The sequence below is a fragment of the Alligator sinensis genome, unplaced genomic scaffold (assembly GCF_000455745.1).
Source record: "Alligator sinensis unplaced genomic scaffold, ASM45574v1 scaffold4_1, whole genome shotgun sequence".
NCBI classification, from domain to species: domain Eukaryota; kingdom Metazoa; phylum Chordata; order Crocodylia; family Alligatoridae; genus Alligator; species Alligator sinensis.
Window position 1 is genome coordinate 3,614,761 of NW_005841887.1, and position 16,074 is coordinate 3,630,834.

General features: G+C 44.6%; 1 protein-coding gene across 1 annotated transcript in view; it reads left to right on the forward strand.

The window, feature by feature from the left end:
• The window catches only part of OSBPL11 (oxysterol binding protein like 11), a 65,043-nt gene extending 48,975 nt beyond the window's left edge, over positions 1–16,068 (forward strand). The window contains exons 9-14 of the mRNA XM_025196933.1: positions 1,957–2,097; positions 3,474–3,972; positions 6,748–6,934; positions 10,622–10,804; positions 11,480–11,633; positions 15,847–16,068. Coding sequence (XP_025052718.1) covers positions 1,957–2,097; positions 3,474–3,972; positions 6,748–6,934; positions 10,622–10,804; positions 11,480–11,633; positions 15,847–15,918 — 1,236 coding nt within the window. The 3' untranslated portion in view covers positions 15,919–16,068. The remainder of the gene's footprint in view (positions 1–1,956; positions 2,098–3,473; positions 3,973–6,747; positions 6,935–10,621; positions 10,805–11,479; positions 11,634–15,846) is intronic.
• Positions 16,069–16,074: the final 6 nt, after the last annotated feature.

The window sequence follows — 16,074 nt, forward strand, 5'->3', positions numbered from 1 at the left end:
TACATTGTCTGTGGTTGGGACACACGCTTCTTATGGCTCTCCTTGGATTGCTGTAGTTCTCACTGGCAAGCACAAAATTGTATAGCACCAGTAGAAAGAAATGGCAGTAATCTAGGGGTTACTCCAGCCCAATTGTTGCCTGGGGCTTGGGCTATTTCAGAAGGAGACAACCGAGCAGGGTCTTTGCAAAATCAGTAAAACCCAAAAAACCTGCTGGATGCAGGAGTGAGCTGCAGGCAGAGGATCCTTGCTTCTCTGTTCCCTTGCTGCTGCTCCCTGGCGTCCTGTTTGGCAGCACTTCTCTCGAGGTCTCCCCATTGCTCACAAACCGTCTCTTTTCCAGGGAATGCCACTGGAAGATGTCGAAGAGCTGAGCCGTCTATCTGAACTCCCCTGGCCCTACCTAAAGCATTCCTGTTAGCTCTGTCACTCTTTTTAAGCATGCTTCTCTGGAGTGTAGTGCAGTGCTGATTGAAGGGAGGGAAGAAATGAAGCTAAAGTTACTTGTTAGATAATGAATTCTTCAAGTCAGAGAAGTATTTTACTGTCTTTTTATAGAGGGCCTACATCTTTACTCATGCTGCAGCCTTACTGCAGTGCAAAGGATCAAGAACAGCAGAAGTCCAAGCCCATGATGAGTACACTTGCTCTCCAGCCAGATCTCTCACTCCAATCCAACTCTTGTTGTTACCTCTGTTTTTTGGGAGCAAAGTGTTGTGGAACTGGAGCACGGCAGAGGCTGTTCAAAGGCTAACTTCTTTTCTCTGGCCAGTCTGTAGAAAGTGATCCTGCCACTAAGTCACCTGATTATACTGTGTCTGCTCCAAGTCATCAGTCGTCTTTAGATATTTCACTGTTGTTATCCACTGGCAGCAACAGTGGGAAATCTAAAGCTAGTGATGACTGGTCATATGTATTTTAATTAATTAGTGTTAAATAATAACATAGCAAGTTGAGACAACATAGTACCTCTTGGTTACCAATGCCTAATCTGTGCCATGGTTTACTACAATCTGCAGTGGCGGTAGCATCAGGAAACTTGAAGCAGTGAGAGGCTGACGAGATCATCCTAGTGCAGACAAGTCCGCGAGGCTTGGATGTGGACATTCAGCCTCATGCTGCTCTCTGCATGTTCTTTCACAGCGTCTGATGAAGTTCGCTTAGGCTACCAAAAGCTTGTGCTATACATCTCTCATTTAGTTAGTGTATAAGTTGCAAGCACAAAATTGTATAGCACCAGCAGAAAGAAATGACAGTAATCTAGGGGTTAGTCCCCTTCTGCCATGCCAGCATCCCCATGCCTTCATTCTGGCATGGAAATCAGTTTTCTTGCTTAAGACATGCCCCGTCCCACCAACTTTGGATGCATAATTTTCAAGAAAAGCATGCAGATGATATACAGCTACTTGCATTATTGCCCTCTCTAGCACTCGTGTTCACACTTGGTTCCCAGGGCTGGGACCATGGGCAAAGCACTCGGGTTCCCTTTGGAACCCGTCTGAAACTGAATCCTCCTGCAATAGAAGTGCGTGCAAGAGGAGAGTCTTTTATTTGACATTGGAGCTTAGGCTGCTTAGTTTTTAAGTTGCATTTTATTACGGTATTAGTTTAGAAATGCCCTTCTGATTTCTGTGTGAGCTTGCTTCATACTTTTATTCCCAACCTGGCAGATATCTTCTGGGCTTTTTTAGACTTGTCTTTTCTATCCTATGAGGTGCAGGCTAAGACTCACTGTATCAACCCATTACATGACACTTGCTTTATGAGTCACTGAAATTTCCTTTTCATTCCAGAGTTGACATTTGTGCTGAGTATAAATATCAGTGCACAGATTTCTGTAGGGGTTTTACTTACTTGTGTGAAGGGAGAAGGGCTTAGTACAGCTCTGAATGTATTTCTGGCTGGTGCCTGAATAAATATGAATTTGAAATGACTCTTATGACTTTGTTACACCAGGAACCAGAAGAAATAAACCCAGATGAAGAGCTGGAGGATACATGTGACAATAAAGAGGACGACCTTGGAGCAGTGGAAGAACAGCGCAGTGTGATCTTGCATCTCTTGTCTCAGTTGAAACTTGGCATGGATTTAACAAGAGTAAGTGACTGAGGCTTGGAAGCAGGCTGTGCTAAAAGTGAAATGCCACCTCAAGTGTGTCCACCCATAGGCTGCGTTGGCAGTTTGCCACATCCTGACAGCTAACACTCCACCCTGATCAGCAGGACTGAAGTGAAAAGCTTGATGCCTGCCGGTGAATGAAAAGAACCTGTCTAACCTACCACCCAAAGCCATAAGCCCTATGACTTTAAGAAAGAAAGCAGTTGTGTGTTGTAAGTGTGTTTGTCAGTGCGTGCATGTTTGTGCATGTATCAGTTTGAATAATAGAACATATCTCGTTTCATCGCTCTTTTTCTCTTGCTGGTTTTTCTCCATGTTTCCTTAATGAATCATGTCTGTTCCTCCTACCTTGTTTCTATGTTTTGCTTTTCTGCACTTTCTCCACAAAATCTCTTCTTCTCCTTCTACCGGCACATCCATTTACCAACTCAATCCCCTCCACACCCACACCTGAAGTCCCCCTTCTACTGATTTCTAGAATGGAAGGAGGAGGGGACAAAGGAGGTGTGTTCTCAGTTCCTCACCCTCCCACCCCACAGCAACATTCGCAAGGTGTGAGTTCTGTTATCTTTGTCCTCTCCCAGCCTCCCTCTTGTTGCTGCTCAGAGCTATACTTGGAAAGTGGTGCTGACCTGTGCTCTGTAGTTTCACTGTTTGTAGTCATAAAGACCATATTTTTATTTAATATAAGCTTAGATTCTGCAGATGTGATGGCACTTACAATGGAAAGAGAGCTTTCCTGGGTAAGTGTGGTTTTAAGTCCAGTTTCCAAGTCTGCCTGATCAGTATAGATAATTATCTGGTGGAACCTGCATCAGTGCATCAAAATCAAGGCATCCATAGGTCTTACTAATTGGTATAGACTTATTTAAACTACGACTGCACAATCAGGAATCACTTGAGTCCTCATCGCTCAATGTTGTTGATAAGCAGTCATTACACAGAAGATCGAGGTGGTAGTTTTACTACTTTTATGCAGAACAAATTCTCTCTCATGTTTTCCCCTCCATTATGGCTTATGCCCATTTTTGGATAACTTTTTTTTTTTTTTTTTTAGATTTTTGACTCCTCCATAATTCTTTGCATTGCAAACAAGCCTGAATTCAAACATGATTTAAGAGATCATTGGACTCATGTAATGTTAAATCTTAAATTTTTAAATGAAAAGTCACTTTAAAACTCCACGCTGTTCCCATTATGCAGGTTACCTTTGGTCACTTGTGCTAGAATGAGTTGTTCATCTCTGTTCAAAGTATCAGTTCCCTACTTCTTAAATGTAGTTGCTCCAGGGCTTTGTTCATAAGCATACAGCCAGCTTGCTCATGAATTCTTGTTTGTTATTTGTTTTTTTCCAGGTGGTCCTTCCTACTTTTATTCTAGAGAAACGTTCTTTGCTGGAGATGTATGCAGATTTCATGTCCCATCCAGACCTCTTCGTCGCAATCACAAATGGAGTTACTGCTGAGGAGAGGATGATCCGCTTTGTTGAATATTATCTCACTTCATTTTACGAAGGTCGCAAGGGAGCTATCGCTAAGAAACCCTATAATCCCATCATCGGCGAAACATTCCACTGCTCCTGGAGGCTGGCAAAGGACAACGTAGTATCCGACACCAATAGTGACTCTTCATCCCATTCCCCTGCTGAGCAAGCAGGTCTTTCAAAAGAGCTGGATGGCCAACTGGAACCGGACTACTACACAGTCAGATTTGTAGCTGAGCAAGTCTCCCATCATCCTCCTGTCTCAGGGTTTTATGCTGAATGCGTAGAGAGGAAGATGTGTGTCAATGCTCATGTCTGGACAAAAAGTAAATTCTTAGGAATGTCGATAGGAGTAACGATGGTTGGTGAAGGTAAGTGAAAGCACCCTTTTTTCACTGTAGAAATGGAAGATAAATAATCGCGCCAGGCAGATAAATATAAAAATAAGCCCTGTGCTCTTCAGGGGAGGAATAACTAATGACTTCTACTCAGTGGGTGGTTCCATCTATAGATTTTTCAAAAGAATTAATTTTCAGGGTTATTAATAGGCTATTATAAGTGTCATGTTGCTTACAAAAGCAGCCCTGAGTTTCCTTCATCTACATCAAAGAGAGACAATGTGGTCTGAGAAACTTTTTAAATACTTTTTGTCAGATGATGGCACCTGTTATTTTCATTGACTATGGAGTGTTGAGGATGTTGCAGATATGCATGATAAAAGCAGTCTAAAATGGAGGACTCGTAACCTACCCAGGACCATAGTAATGCAGAAAAGCAAAGCTATATTCAGAAATACCGCATGGAATCTAAAAGCAAAAATACAGTTTGCTTTTAAACAAAAAGAATTTTTTGTAAAGCTTTCCAAAGCATCAGACAGATTTGAATGTAAAAAGTGAACGTACCCCTTAGTCTCTCATATTTTATGCTTTATTGAATAGTTCTTTGCACAGGCTTTAGGTTTAAGATCCTTATCCATTAGTTCAGGGTTCTGGCTGCCTTTGGTATTGCCACCATCGTTGACTTTGAACTGGAGATGCATTCTCAGCCCTCTTACCTTTCCTATTTGTGCTGCCCAATTAGTGTGCATTACAGATCTTTGAATATAATCTGCATCCCTTAACAGGGAAGGAGCATAGTAAGGGAAGGCCAGTACAGCTCTGTATTTTGAGTCTGAAGCGAGAAATAGCCAAATGAAGCAGATCGGCCATGCCCGGTGTGTTCTGCTACGACGGATCCACTTCATCGGGCAAAACACGTTGCCTGTGGTCGCCCAGCATCAACAGGCAGGACAGCAGGCAACGTGTTCTCCTGGTCTTCAGGGGTTTGATCTTGTGCACCCCAGGAATTTCTTTGCAGGATCAGGGGTTTGGGTTGTAGCCGTGTTGGTCTAAGGACATAAGCAGACAAGGTTCCTTGGGTGAATTTGATATCTTTTATTAGACCAACCCAAATGGTTGGAGAATAGTTATTAAGCAAGCTTTCGGGTTCAAAAACCCTTCGTGAGGCTAAGGAAGTTTCAGCAGTCGGTGTGTGCTCTTCCTGGTTGGAATCTGCAGGATCAGGCACTTCAAGCCCTGGGAGTGCCCGCCGGACTTCCCCGGCTTACTGAGATGCACCTCTGGCATCTCCAGGGCATGTCTCAGTAAGTGGGGAAAAGTCAGGGTTTCTGCTTACTGAGATGCACTCCCAGGATTTCTGGGAGTGCATCTCAGTAAGCAGGGAAATCCAGGCAGGCGCATTGATGGCTTGAGGGACCCAGTCTTGCACAGGAATTCCTAGAGTGCAGGATCAGGCCCTTCAAGTCCCTGGAGCACCTGCCTGGGGCAGCTGAAGAGCACGGGCAGCTTGGGGCTGCTAGCTCTCCCACCATAAAGTGAACAAATATCCGGTGCTACATAGCAGCAGAAATGGATACCTCCTTCATGGTCTCCACAAATTTTGGGCATTTGCATGGATGTCTGTTTACTTGGCTTCTGTACTGCTATCGAAATTTTTATGGTGGCACAAAGGTGGTGGAAAACAACGTCTGATTCTGTGCTGAGGAAGCTGCCATGTCCTCTCGGGCCATTTCACAGACCATAGCAGCCCCCCTGTAGTGCTTTTTGTCAAACCTCTGAAGCAAGCCCAAAGGTTGCTCTCTTTTATTTGCCCACAAAGTGAGTTGAACACATTACTTACATTGGAGGTGCAATCTCTTGCCATTTGGGGGGTAGAAGGTTGAGCGGATGTCACTGTGCAGCTTGATGAACCCAAAGGCAGCATTTAAACTGTGAAAATCAAGTGCGAGAAGAGAGAAAGTGACCTAAGGCTGCAGGAAAGCATCAACCACGGACAAAGCACAGAATTGCATTCATAGATTGTTAGGGGCTGGAAGGGACCTTGCAAGAGCATCGGGTCCAGCCCTCCCCCCCACTAAGCAGGAAAGACCACTTTTTCTCACTGCTTTTTCATGTGGCCCTGGACCTTGTGTGCTGTTCCATGGCCAGGCTGACATGGGAGGTGGCTCTGTGTGCTTCCTTAAGAAAACTTCAAGACAGTTTGAGTTTTACTACATGTAAAGTCATCCTAATAATGAGTGCATAAGCCATAGTCGGGTGGCAACTGTTTTGTCAGTGAAAAAGAAAGGAAGACCATGCCTGCTGCTCTTTTTCAGGAAGGGTGGAATGGATCACTTCCACAGAGAAGGGAAGGGGAGGACATCAGCCCTCCGTATTGCGTGCATTTGGGGACTTCACTCCTGGTCTTGCTTGTAGCATGCTTCCAGAATGTGCATGGTTTGCAGTTACCAGTAAAGCAGTTGCAAGTGAGCTGCTACTTGTGTTTAGCCTCTGTAACCGCATGCTTTTAGGATCAGACTTCGGAATCTGTAATGTTTCTTAGATGTCATGTTAGGGATGGGATGCGGATTTCTTCAAGGCTGATGGCAAATGCAGTGGTAACCAGGGTGTGGCCGTGTCTGTTTTGAGAAGTCTGACAACACCCAGGGGTTAGTACCATTCCTCTTGCATCTGGGCTCTGTCGGACAGGTGGTGATTTCACTCTGAGGAAAGCTGCAGTAATAAGGGTGTGCGTTTCCCTCCACAGCAACTTCTCCTGGTATTTTAAGTGGTGACACCTTTTAATGACATTTGTCTCTTTGTATGCAGGTCTCTTAAGTCTCCTGGAACATGGAGAGGAGTACACGTTTTCTCTACCTTGCGCATACGCTCGATCAATTTTAACAGTTCCTTGGGTAGAATTGGGAGGAAAGGTCAATATTAACTGTGCGAAGACAGGGTATTCTGCAAGCATTACTTTCCATACCAAACCGTTCTACGGCGGCAAACTTCATCGGTAAGAATGCTCTCGCGTTTTCCTGCACCCTCACTTCGACTCTGTAAATAACTACCTTACTCATGTTTTTGTCACCATTTTTTTCATATTGAATTGCACTGACCTGACGGTCTGAGATGACAACTGTATTTAAAGAGGCATTTTTCCCCTACTCCTGGAAAAAAGGTTGTAGCATATTGGGGCAATCCTGCATGGTTTTGCCACACATTTGACAGTTAATAGCAAGGCTCAAAGGTCTACAGTGCCAACTTTGAAACAATCTGTGCATGCTTAGTGCCGGAGTGTGGATTGCCACGTTTTATTCTTAGTTCTGCCACTGACTTGCTTTGTAATAGGAGCAAGTCGCTTAACCTGGTTGTCTTTGGCTTACTCCCTGCTTGAAAAGAGGATGATACATCGGCCTGAACAACAGATTGACACTTCATGTTAGTAAAGCATGTTGGAGTTGCACAGCATTTTATCTCTTCATCACAGCAGCAACACCCCAGATAGCATCTCTGGCTTGCTATCAAAACTGAACTTAAAGGTACTGCAGAGATTTCAGCCTAAGGAGGGAGAAATGTAATGCCAGTGATGGGTTTTTATTTAATTGAAAGTTATATTGCCTAACCAGGAACATATCATACAGGAATAATATTCTCAGGTTCCTATAACGTAAATGAAACTTCATTAGATATAGTAAGCAAACAGAAATGATGAATATATTCATTATAATTGGTGTAAGTAATGCTAAATGACCTGAAGACTGCAAAGAAAGGAGGCGGCTCTGGAGTACTGGCCACTGTTAAGACTGGTGAAATTGGCCAAGTCTTTTTTCTTTTTCTAGACCTCACAACTGTCCTAAAGCCATGCTTTTCCAGATGGCTTGCTTGCTAGTCCTTGATTAGTGAAGCATCAGATAGGGATTCTCAGCTTAGCTGTGTGACACACGCAGTTTCTGCTCCACTGTAGGATTTGTAGTTTAATGAAGTGGGGAAAGAAATACTTATGACTTCCACCATGGTTGTGAGCCCCGTGCTACACGGCTCATGACAGGGTAGTCATGAGCTGCTTGTCTTGCCAGGAGAGAGGTGGGGTTGCATCTTCTAGTCCTCTCCTATTTCCCACACATTTAACGGGTTTTGTCTGGCATGGAGGGCCAGAGACAAGGATGGTTTTACACTAAGTGTTTTAGATGGCAGAGCAAAAGTCAAACATTTGTCAACTACAAGGCCCATCAGTATTTTAAGAAACCGTATACTGCAAGATGAAGTGATCCGAAACAAATACAGAGGCGGAGAGATTTGAATGAAAAGGAAATAAAAAAGCTTGTCTGAAAGTCTCTGACACTACATGGATTGTTATGCAGCTCCCAGCATGTTCATCTCTCAGCCATCCACTGAACTTCGTGCTTGTTAAGAATGCTTACTTAAATATTTCATATTTCCTTCACGTTGAATCCAGACAGGAGAGGCTTTTAAGTGTACTTTGCTGTGATGGTTCACTGCAGATGTGCAGTTTGATATTACTGTTACAAATAAAGTTTATGGAAGCTGTCTTGAGCATGAAAAGCATCTCAAATTTGAGAATAACGGGTGCTTGGTTACTGCCCGTTCATGGCAATGTTTTTAGCATCTGGCCGGCAAATGAAATTATCAAGCGACTTCCCCCAGTCTAGGTACGTGCATTTAGGGCAGCATCTGTAAATTCATATACAATTTTTATTTATTTACTTATTGATTGATTTTTGCATATAGCCTGTACCTTTTTTCCCTAACCAGCAGGGAGAAATTGGGACATCATATATGAGTAATAGAGATCCTCACTGGTCTGGAAATTTGAGGGGGGGAGTGTAGAGTGGTGGCAGCATTAATAGCCACAACTCTGGGAATCACAGCAGTTAACACTTCCACTGCTTCCCAGCTTCTGGACCTGTGAGGAGCACAAGAGTACACTCCTCCCCAACCACGTGCTGGATCGGGCAGCCGCCTGGTGTTGGTCCGTGGCCCCAGGCCTTGTGTGCTGCTCCACCGTCAGACCCACTGCGCTGAGTCTGGGACCTCCCAGTGGCTCTGGGGCTGTGTGTCAGATCCAATGTGGCGTGTGGCCCAGGATTTGGTGCACAGCCCTAGAGCCAGCAGGCTGGATTGGACCCGACGAGGTGCTGGAGCTAGCAGGTGGTGCCGGATCCAGTCTGTGATCCTGGACTTGGTGTGCTCAGTCCAACCCGGCATGTGGCCCTGGAGCCAGCACAAGAGGTTTGACTCGCCACATGGCCCTGGACACATCGCGCTCAGCCAGTCCGCGGGCCCCATCCAGCACACAGGACTGACAGCAGGCTCGAGAACGGACTTCGTTCCCAAGCTTCTGCCACTCCCTTACCTTGGTAGGAGATCTGTTTTCTCTTTTTTTTTTTTTTTCCTCCTTCAGGCTCCCTTTCAAAATCAAGGTGCATCCTATATACAGGGCATGCTATGTATGAGAAAATATGGCAGTTAGGTGTCCGCAGAGGTTTCGTTGCTAAATCTGAAATTGCAGGTGGAAACTAAATATAAAATATCCTCAGGTTTTCAGAGATCCCTGTAGCATCCATGTCTTACCTATATTTCCTGTTTGTTTTGTCACAACTTTTTAACAATTTAACGGGAACGTTTTTTGCTTTTTATTTGTATCCAGTGCATCGTATGTTCAGTTTTGCAACCCTTCTGCGATGGCCTTGTCCTGCCCATTCTTTAACAAAAGAACGTGGAATATATTGTAATGCTTAATGATTTCTTTGATGTATGATATTGTGAACGTAGTGTGGCATGTAGTCTGTGTATAAGAATAGGAAATCGCACAGAGGCTCAGGTCAAACTCGTTCTGACACAGCTATAGCACTTCAAATGTGTTTCCATTGACATTTTGAAGTAGTGGTAGTTGGACGTTGCCAAAACAACTTATGAGCACAAGCAGCAGTGTTTTCTTAGCAGCATGGACCGGCAGTGAATGTTGTTATAGCAACATTATAGATTTGTTTGTAGTGACCCTTGTTATTAGACATCAGTTGAATATTGGCTTGTCAGCTCTGTGCCAGATTTGGGTTTTCCCTATTGAAATAGTGACACTAATAATTCTCAGCAGAGCAATGGGAATGCCAGTCATCTTACCTGAAATAATAAAATAACGTGTAAACCAATGCATGCAGAGTCTTTTGCTGATACTTGCTCTGCTGCAATGTGCTACGTGATGCATAATACCGGGAGTGTCCGAGCAGTACAAAATAATGCTAAAAGGAGGACATCTAGGTCGAAAGGACCTATACAACTTTAATAAAAATTCCTTGCTAAGGCCCAGAGTCAAGCTATCTCTAGTTTGTAAGTCAAGTAGCAATGCTGTTTTAATGTCTGGTATCGTCTTTCAAATTGCACAAACATTTGATGCTTACTGTGCTTAAACAATTAAATTAAGCAGATTAAGGGTGTAAGCAGAAAGGCACTTTAATAATCTGCGTTGCTCCACTTAAAAATCATATTGAATAAATACTCCTTTTCGTAACAAAAGTATCTGTAGCGATATATGAAAATCAGGAGGAGAGCAGCATAAAACCAGTGGACTCCTCTGCATGGGACATATCTTTCAAAATGAAATGAGAATGGCCATGCCATCAGAGAACTGGCAGTCCATTCTCAGTCACAGGGTGGTTTTTTTTCCCCAATGGTTTTTCAGAGTCACTGGGGAAGTAAAGCAAAATGCCACCAACACGGTGGTCTGCAGAGTGCAAGGCGAATGGAACAGCCTGCTGGAATTCACCTACGGCAACGGCGAGATCAAATATGTGGACTTGACGAAGCTGTCGGTGACAAGGAAGCGAGTCCGACCCCTGGAGAAGCAAGGGCCATTTGAGTCTAGGTAAAATATGCTTGCGGCTGTTTACTCCCTTTCGCAACTGTCTAGAATTGGTCCTCAGCGGGTGTATTAGGCTGCTTGGAGAAGATCCGCAGACCTACGTATCCTTTGCGGTGAAACAGGAGAGCTGTAACGATTGTAAAAATTCATTACTGATTAAAGCTTAGCCATCTCAACTGCAAATACAGAGTGCGGGTAAGTGTTAGGTGTCACAACCGGTTTTCTTCTAAGTTTGCCCTGTACTTTTTACAGAGGGGCCCCTGCCCTGACTTTGGGCTTTGGACATGAAAGCAAAATGAACAGTAATCCACATCTACGCAGCAGGAGCTGTTTGTGTCTGGGGAGGTCCTCAGTAGAAACTACCTGTTGAACTCAGTTTGCATGATTGCTTTTTAAGGTGTGTGCACATGCCCAGTCGGGGTTAGACTGAACTATTCCTTATTGCCGTCATTGATGGGCCGGTTCAGTCGCTAGCCCAGAGATGGAAGGCTGTACAGTGAGAGCCCTTCACCCTTGTGTTGCAACAAGCTGCATTGTATGTTATACCGTGCCCGAGAAGTAATAGAGTTATAGCTTGGAAATAGTGCTGCTGGCCGAACACCACCTCTGGAGCTCAAATGATTGCATAGCAGAGAGCCATTAAAAAATGTGAAATGAATTGGAGTTTCTGATTTCTAGGCGACTATGGCAACATGTAACAGAGTCTCTGAGGGATGGAGACATCGATAAAGCAACAGAGCATAAACGAGCCCTAGAGGAACGGCAGAGAAATGAAGAGAGAATTCGTGTGGAAACAGAAACTCCGTGGTGCACTAAGTACTTTCTTAAAGAAGTAAGCAAATAGTGTGTGTGTGTGTGTGTGTGTAAGAAATGATAGTGTATCTGTGGGTATGCATCTTAAGCTCAGGTGTTAAGGTTGTAGAGGACTTGTTAAAGAGAGCTGTTGACAGCAAGTCCCCATACATATTATATGTTTTAAAGAAATATCAGTGTTCTTGTAAAATAATAGCTTTTTATTCTGTGGCTCATCATTGCTCCCTGGACAACTCTATAGCTAAGTAAGTGATGCTAAAGACCTGTATACTAAACAATAATGTTAGGGACCTAGCATTTCTCATAAGTGCTAGGGAAATAAAAATACTGTTTGTTAGGGTTTATAGAAAGCGTGCGTACACACACGCTTACTTCTGTTCCCAGAGGTCAACTGTGCTGATGTTTTAATAAGTCTTCTGTATTAAGCAACTGAAATCTTTAAGAAATGAAACTACTTGAAGGAAGCATTCATTACCTCTAACCTCCAAAGGTCCCAAGATCTTGGCTGTTATATGCACTGAACTTGAAAATTCCCCGAGAGGAGCCGCCTAGCTTTTCCTCTACCTGCTGGTTGCTCTGTCATCTTCCCCCTGTATTTATGGGTGTCATTTTAATGTCGTTTTTAACACTTGTATCCCCAAAATCAGTACTATTGTGCTGTTTAAACCAATGTCTCTATCAGGATCAACTGCTTAGTCTTTGATTTCATCGCTTATCTGCTTGGGATCTAGACTGTCTCGTCAAAAAAGTATGGTGGCTTAAGAACGGCCAGATCATAAGGAATCAGGACAGTTGCTATTATTATTACTAGAGGTGCACCAATATATTGACCACATATATGATCGGCACCAATAAAAGGAAAATTAACATTATCAGCAGTTGGCTTTTTTTGGCTGGTATTGCTGATAATGTTACCGATAAGTGCTGCATGCATGCACGTGGCCAGGAATGCAGCTTGAAGAGCAGCGCCTTGCCAGTGAGTCTGGGGGAGGGAAGGGGCCCCCATGGTGAGGGAGGGAGGGAGTGGGGCAGGGGCAGACGATGCCCAGCCAGACAGTGAATGGGACCCTGGGGCCGGGAGCAGGATGGATCTGCGGGTGGCTTGTCCAGGGGATGGGGGTTGGAGTGGGGAGGGGGCATGGCTCCCTGCTGCTGCATGCACCCCCGGGGCAGGTAATGGGCGCATGTGCCTTCCCCCCCAGATTTGTGCATGGGACAGAGGTGGGCTGCCTGCTGCCGGCCTGGGACCAGGGGCTGCGTCCCCTGGTGGGGGAAGGAGGGGACTGGGCTGGGAGCAGGCTAGGCTCAGCTGCATGGGGCGGGTGGTGGTGGTGCTAGGAGGGATGGCTATGGGAGAGCTGTGGGGAATTTTGGGGTGCCTATAGCCCCCCCAAGCCCTCCCAAGCACCGCGCATGTTCGGGGCACTCTGCTGCCTTTCCCTCGGGAGCCCCCCGCTGTGAGGTGGGCAGGGGGCATGCAGCCAGTGCAGGGCTCCCGAGGGAAAGGCAGCAGAGCAGAGTGCCCTGAGCATGAGCAGTGCTTGGGGGGGCTATAGCCACCCTTAAATTCCCTGTAGCCACCCCTCGTAGCACTACCGCCTCCCACCCTGCTCCCACTCCCGTCCAACCCACTTGTGGTCGAGCCCCCCCCGCTGGAAAGAGGCAGGCTCTGCCTCTGGCCCCGAGCCCGCAGTGGGCAGCTCACCCTCACCCTGCACACAAATCTGGGGGGGCATATGCCTCCCCCGGGGGTCCATACAGCTGCAGGGAGCCACTCCCCTGCCCCCCTCTGCATGTCCTGGATGAGCTACCCATGGCTCCATGTCACTCCTAGCCCTGGGGTTCTTATTCACCACCCTGGCTGGCTGGGCAGCTGCCTCTGCTACCCGTCCTCCCCCAACAATGCCCCTTCCCCCCACAGACATACTGCCAGGACGCTGCTCTCCAAGCTCCCGGGCTGCATTCATGTAAATCTGAATCGGTATTGCCGATATTTCTGGCTAATAACTGGCTATTGGTATCAGCCAAGAAAATCTTCAGCAGTTCACCCCTAACTATTGCAACTGAAATTGCTAGTCTGTTATACCATTTCCTCTGCCCCTCCCAAACAAAAGTTTATATTTTATTTTTCAGCTGAAATTTGTGCAAGTTGGCATGCTTATATGTGCTTGTGTGTCAAAGTGAGCTGAAGCCACTGAATGCCATAGCAAAGTGCAGGTGGATCTGTCCAAGCTGATTATACTTTATGCAGATGAAAAAAAAACAAACCACTGTCTGGCAAAACCAGATGCTGAATTCTTCTTGCTACCTCAGCTTTCCATGCCCTTGTTTGCCAGGTCTGTCAGAGCTTGTCCATTCAGTGCCTTGACCAAGGGCATAGCTGACTTCTTAATTCGGTGAACTTGTATGAGGTGATGGAGAATCCCTGGCATGACAGGTTTACACTGGACTTCCTTTCCTGTTGCAACTAGAACCTGCTTAGCTAGGCAGCGTAGCGAGCTGTAAGGGAGGGAGCAGGTGGTATAAATCTAATTTATGCTGTGCATTACTGCGAAAGAGATGTGTGTGTGATCCGATTGCCTCATCTTAAAGCATAAAACCAAAAAAAAAATCTCTCCTAGCAGACCCAAAACCCATAAGGGAGCTCCTGCAAATTGCTTTCTTTCCAAACCTAGATCAAAATACTGGAGTTTGAATTTCTTTTGCAAGTGTTTAAAACCTGTGCAAGAGCCTAACTGTAACTCTGAACAGCTTTGCACTCAACCGTATGGCAGATTAAGGGATTGACTTGTTTTGGAAACCAGAAACTGGAATTACTGATTTATTATTTGTTCTGCAGCTTTTGTAGGAAAGACAATTTGGGTTGTATTTAGCACAACACAGAAAAACTGCCTCTTTATGAAAAATGGAAAGTATGAGTTAATTTCCTTGTATCAAAGTGGCTAGAAACAGGAATACGAGGAACCTTGCATTTATATTTGGAAGAAGAGCGAAACAAAGGGGCTGCTGAAGGGACAGATTGCAGAAAAGATTGGGAGTAAAATAAATTATATGTATTATGGCCAATCATTAACTCTCGAGATGAAACAGCATGTAAACACCTGAAAAATGAAGGAAAAAAACCCTTGTGATTCTAGAAACACTCATCTTAATGTGCTGGCATTAATAAAGGGAAAAATTAAAGCTGAATGTCACGGAAACTTTGCTTCCATTAGGCCATAAAATAATCTCTCAAGGCAGGTTGTGAAATTTCCATCGTTTGTCACATTATTTGAAGATAATCCTCCATTGGCAGAACATTTTCTGGACCACTCCTGCTTCTTCCTTTTCTCTCAGCACCATCTCTTGTCTCTATTCAAAATCTTTGCTCAAATAACCTCTTTGATCTCAGAGCTTTATCAAAGCCAAAGAAATCTTGTGTTCTGATTTCTGAAAGCTTGCCTTGCTTTCTTTGTGCCTGAAGAAAAAAAAGTGAAAGAGAAATGAAGGGAAGGGAGGTCAGGAAGAAAGAAGATAACTTGTCTAAATTTAGAGGATAATATTGGTCTTGCAGGCTACTAGTTTCCCAGTACAAGGAAGCCAGTCAGTTCAGTTGACTTAAACACAAGAACTACATTTTTTTTTTTTTCAAACGAAGGAAAGAATGTGTTAATTAGCTCGTTCTGATTGCAGCCCCACCTGACCATTGACAGGAGAAAACATTTCCCTCTAGAGTGTGTGGGTAAAAAGAAGAAACTGCTTTTAGGTACCTTAATAAAAACAGGATTTGAGATGCTAGCTAGATGAGATCCATAGACCACCTCATCTCTGGATTATCGGATCAAATGTAGCAGAAACGGTGAATCACTACAAGCTGTTTTTCTCCGTTTGCTTGGCCTTTCTGAAATAAATAGGTGATCTCAATCTAGATTATAGAGGGCTGCCGTTCCCACTGCAAAATCCCCGTCGGCTCTGGCACTGCCATCGCTGTTATCCATCTTGGTAGAGAGGCCAAGCCTGGCTAGAGTGAACCCGGAGACTCAACGTTTTGTGGGCTGAGTTTAGACACCTTGGGATGTCTGTGTGAAAAATCTTGCACTGTCTCTGTGCCGTACTGTTTTACCGAAGAAGCATTTATAAAGCCGAGTCCTGGTTTCAGTTGCTATCACTGGGACAGTTTGCAGACAGAATTTATGTAGGTAAGCATTTTTAATAACTATTCTATATAATTTCTTTTTCTACTTGACTTGCAGGGAGATGGCTGGATTTATTACAAACCCCTTTGGAAAAGTGGCCCTGCCATCCAAACTCAGCAAATGGACTAGATCAGACTCTTCAAGATGAGTTTTCCTGTTTATCTAAGGTTTCTCTCCTTCTCAAACCACAGTAAATACACACTGAGTGTCCTGCTTTTTATAATTGCACAAATTCAAGTGAACGGAAAGGAATAAAAATGCTAGGGCACTTTAAAGTTACGACCC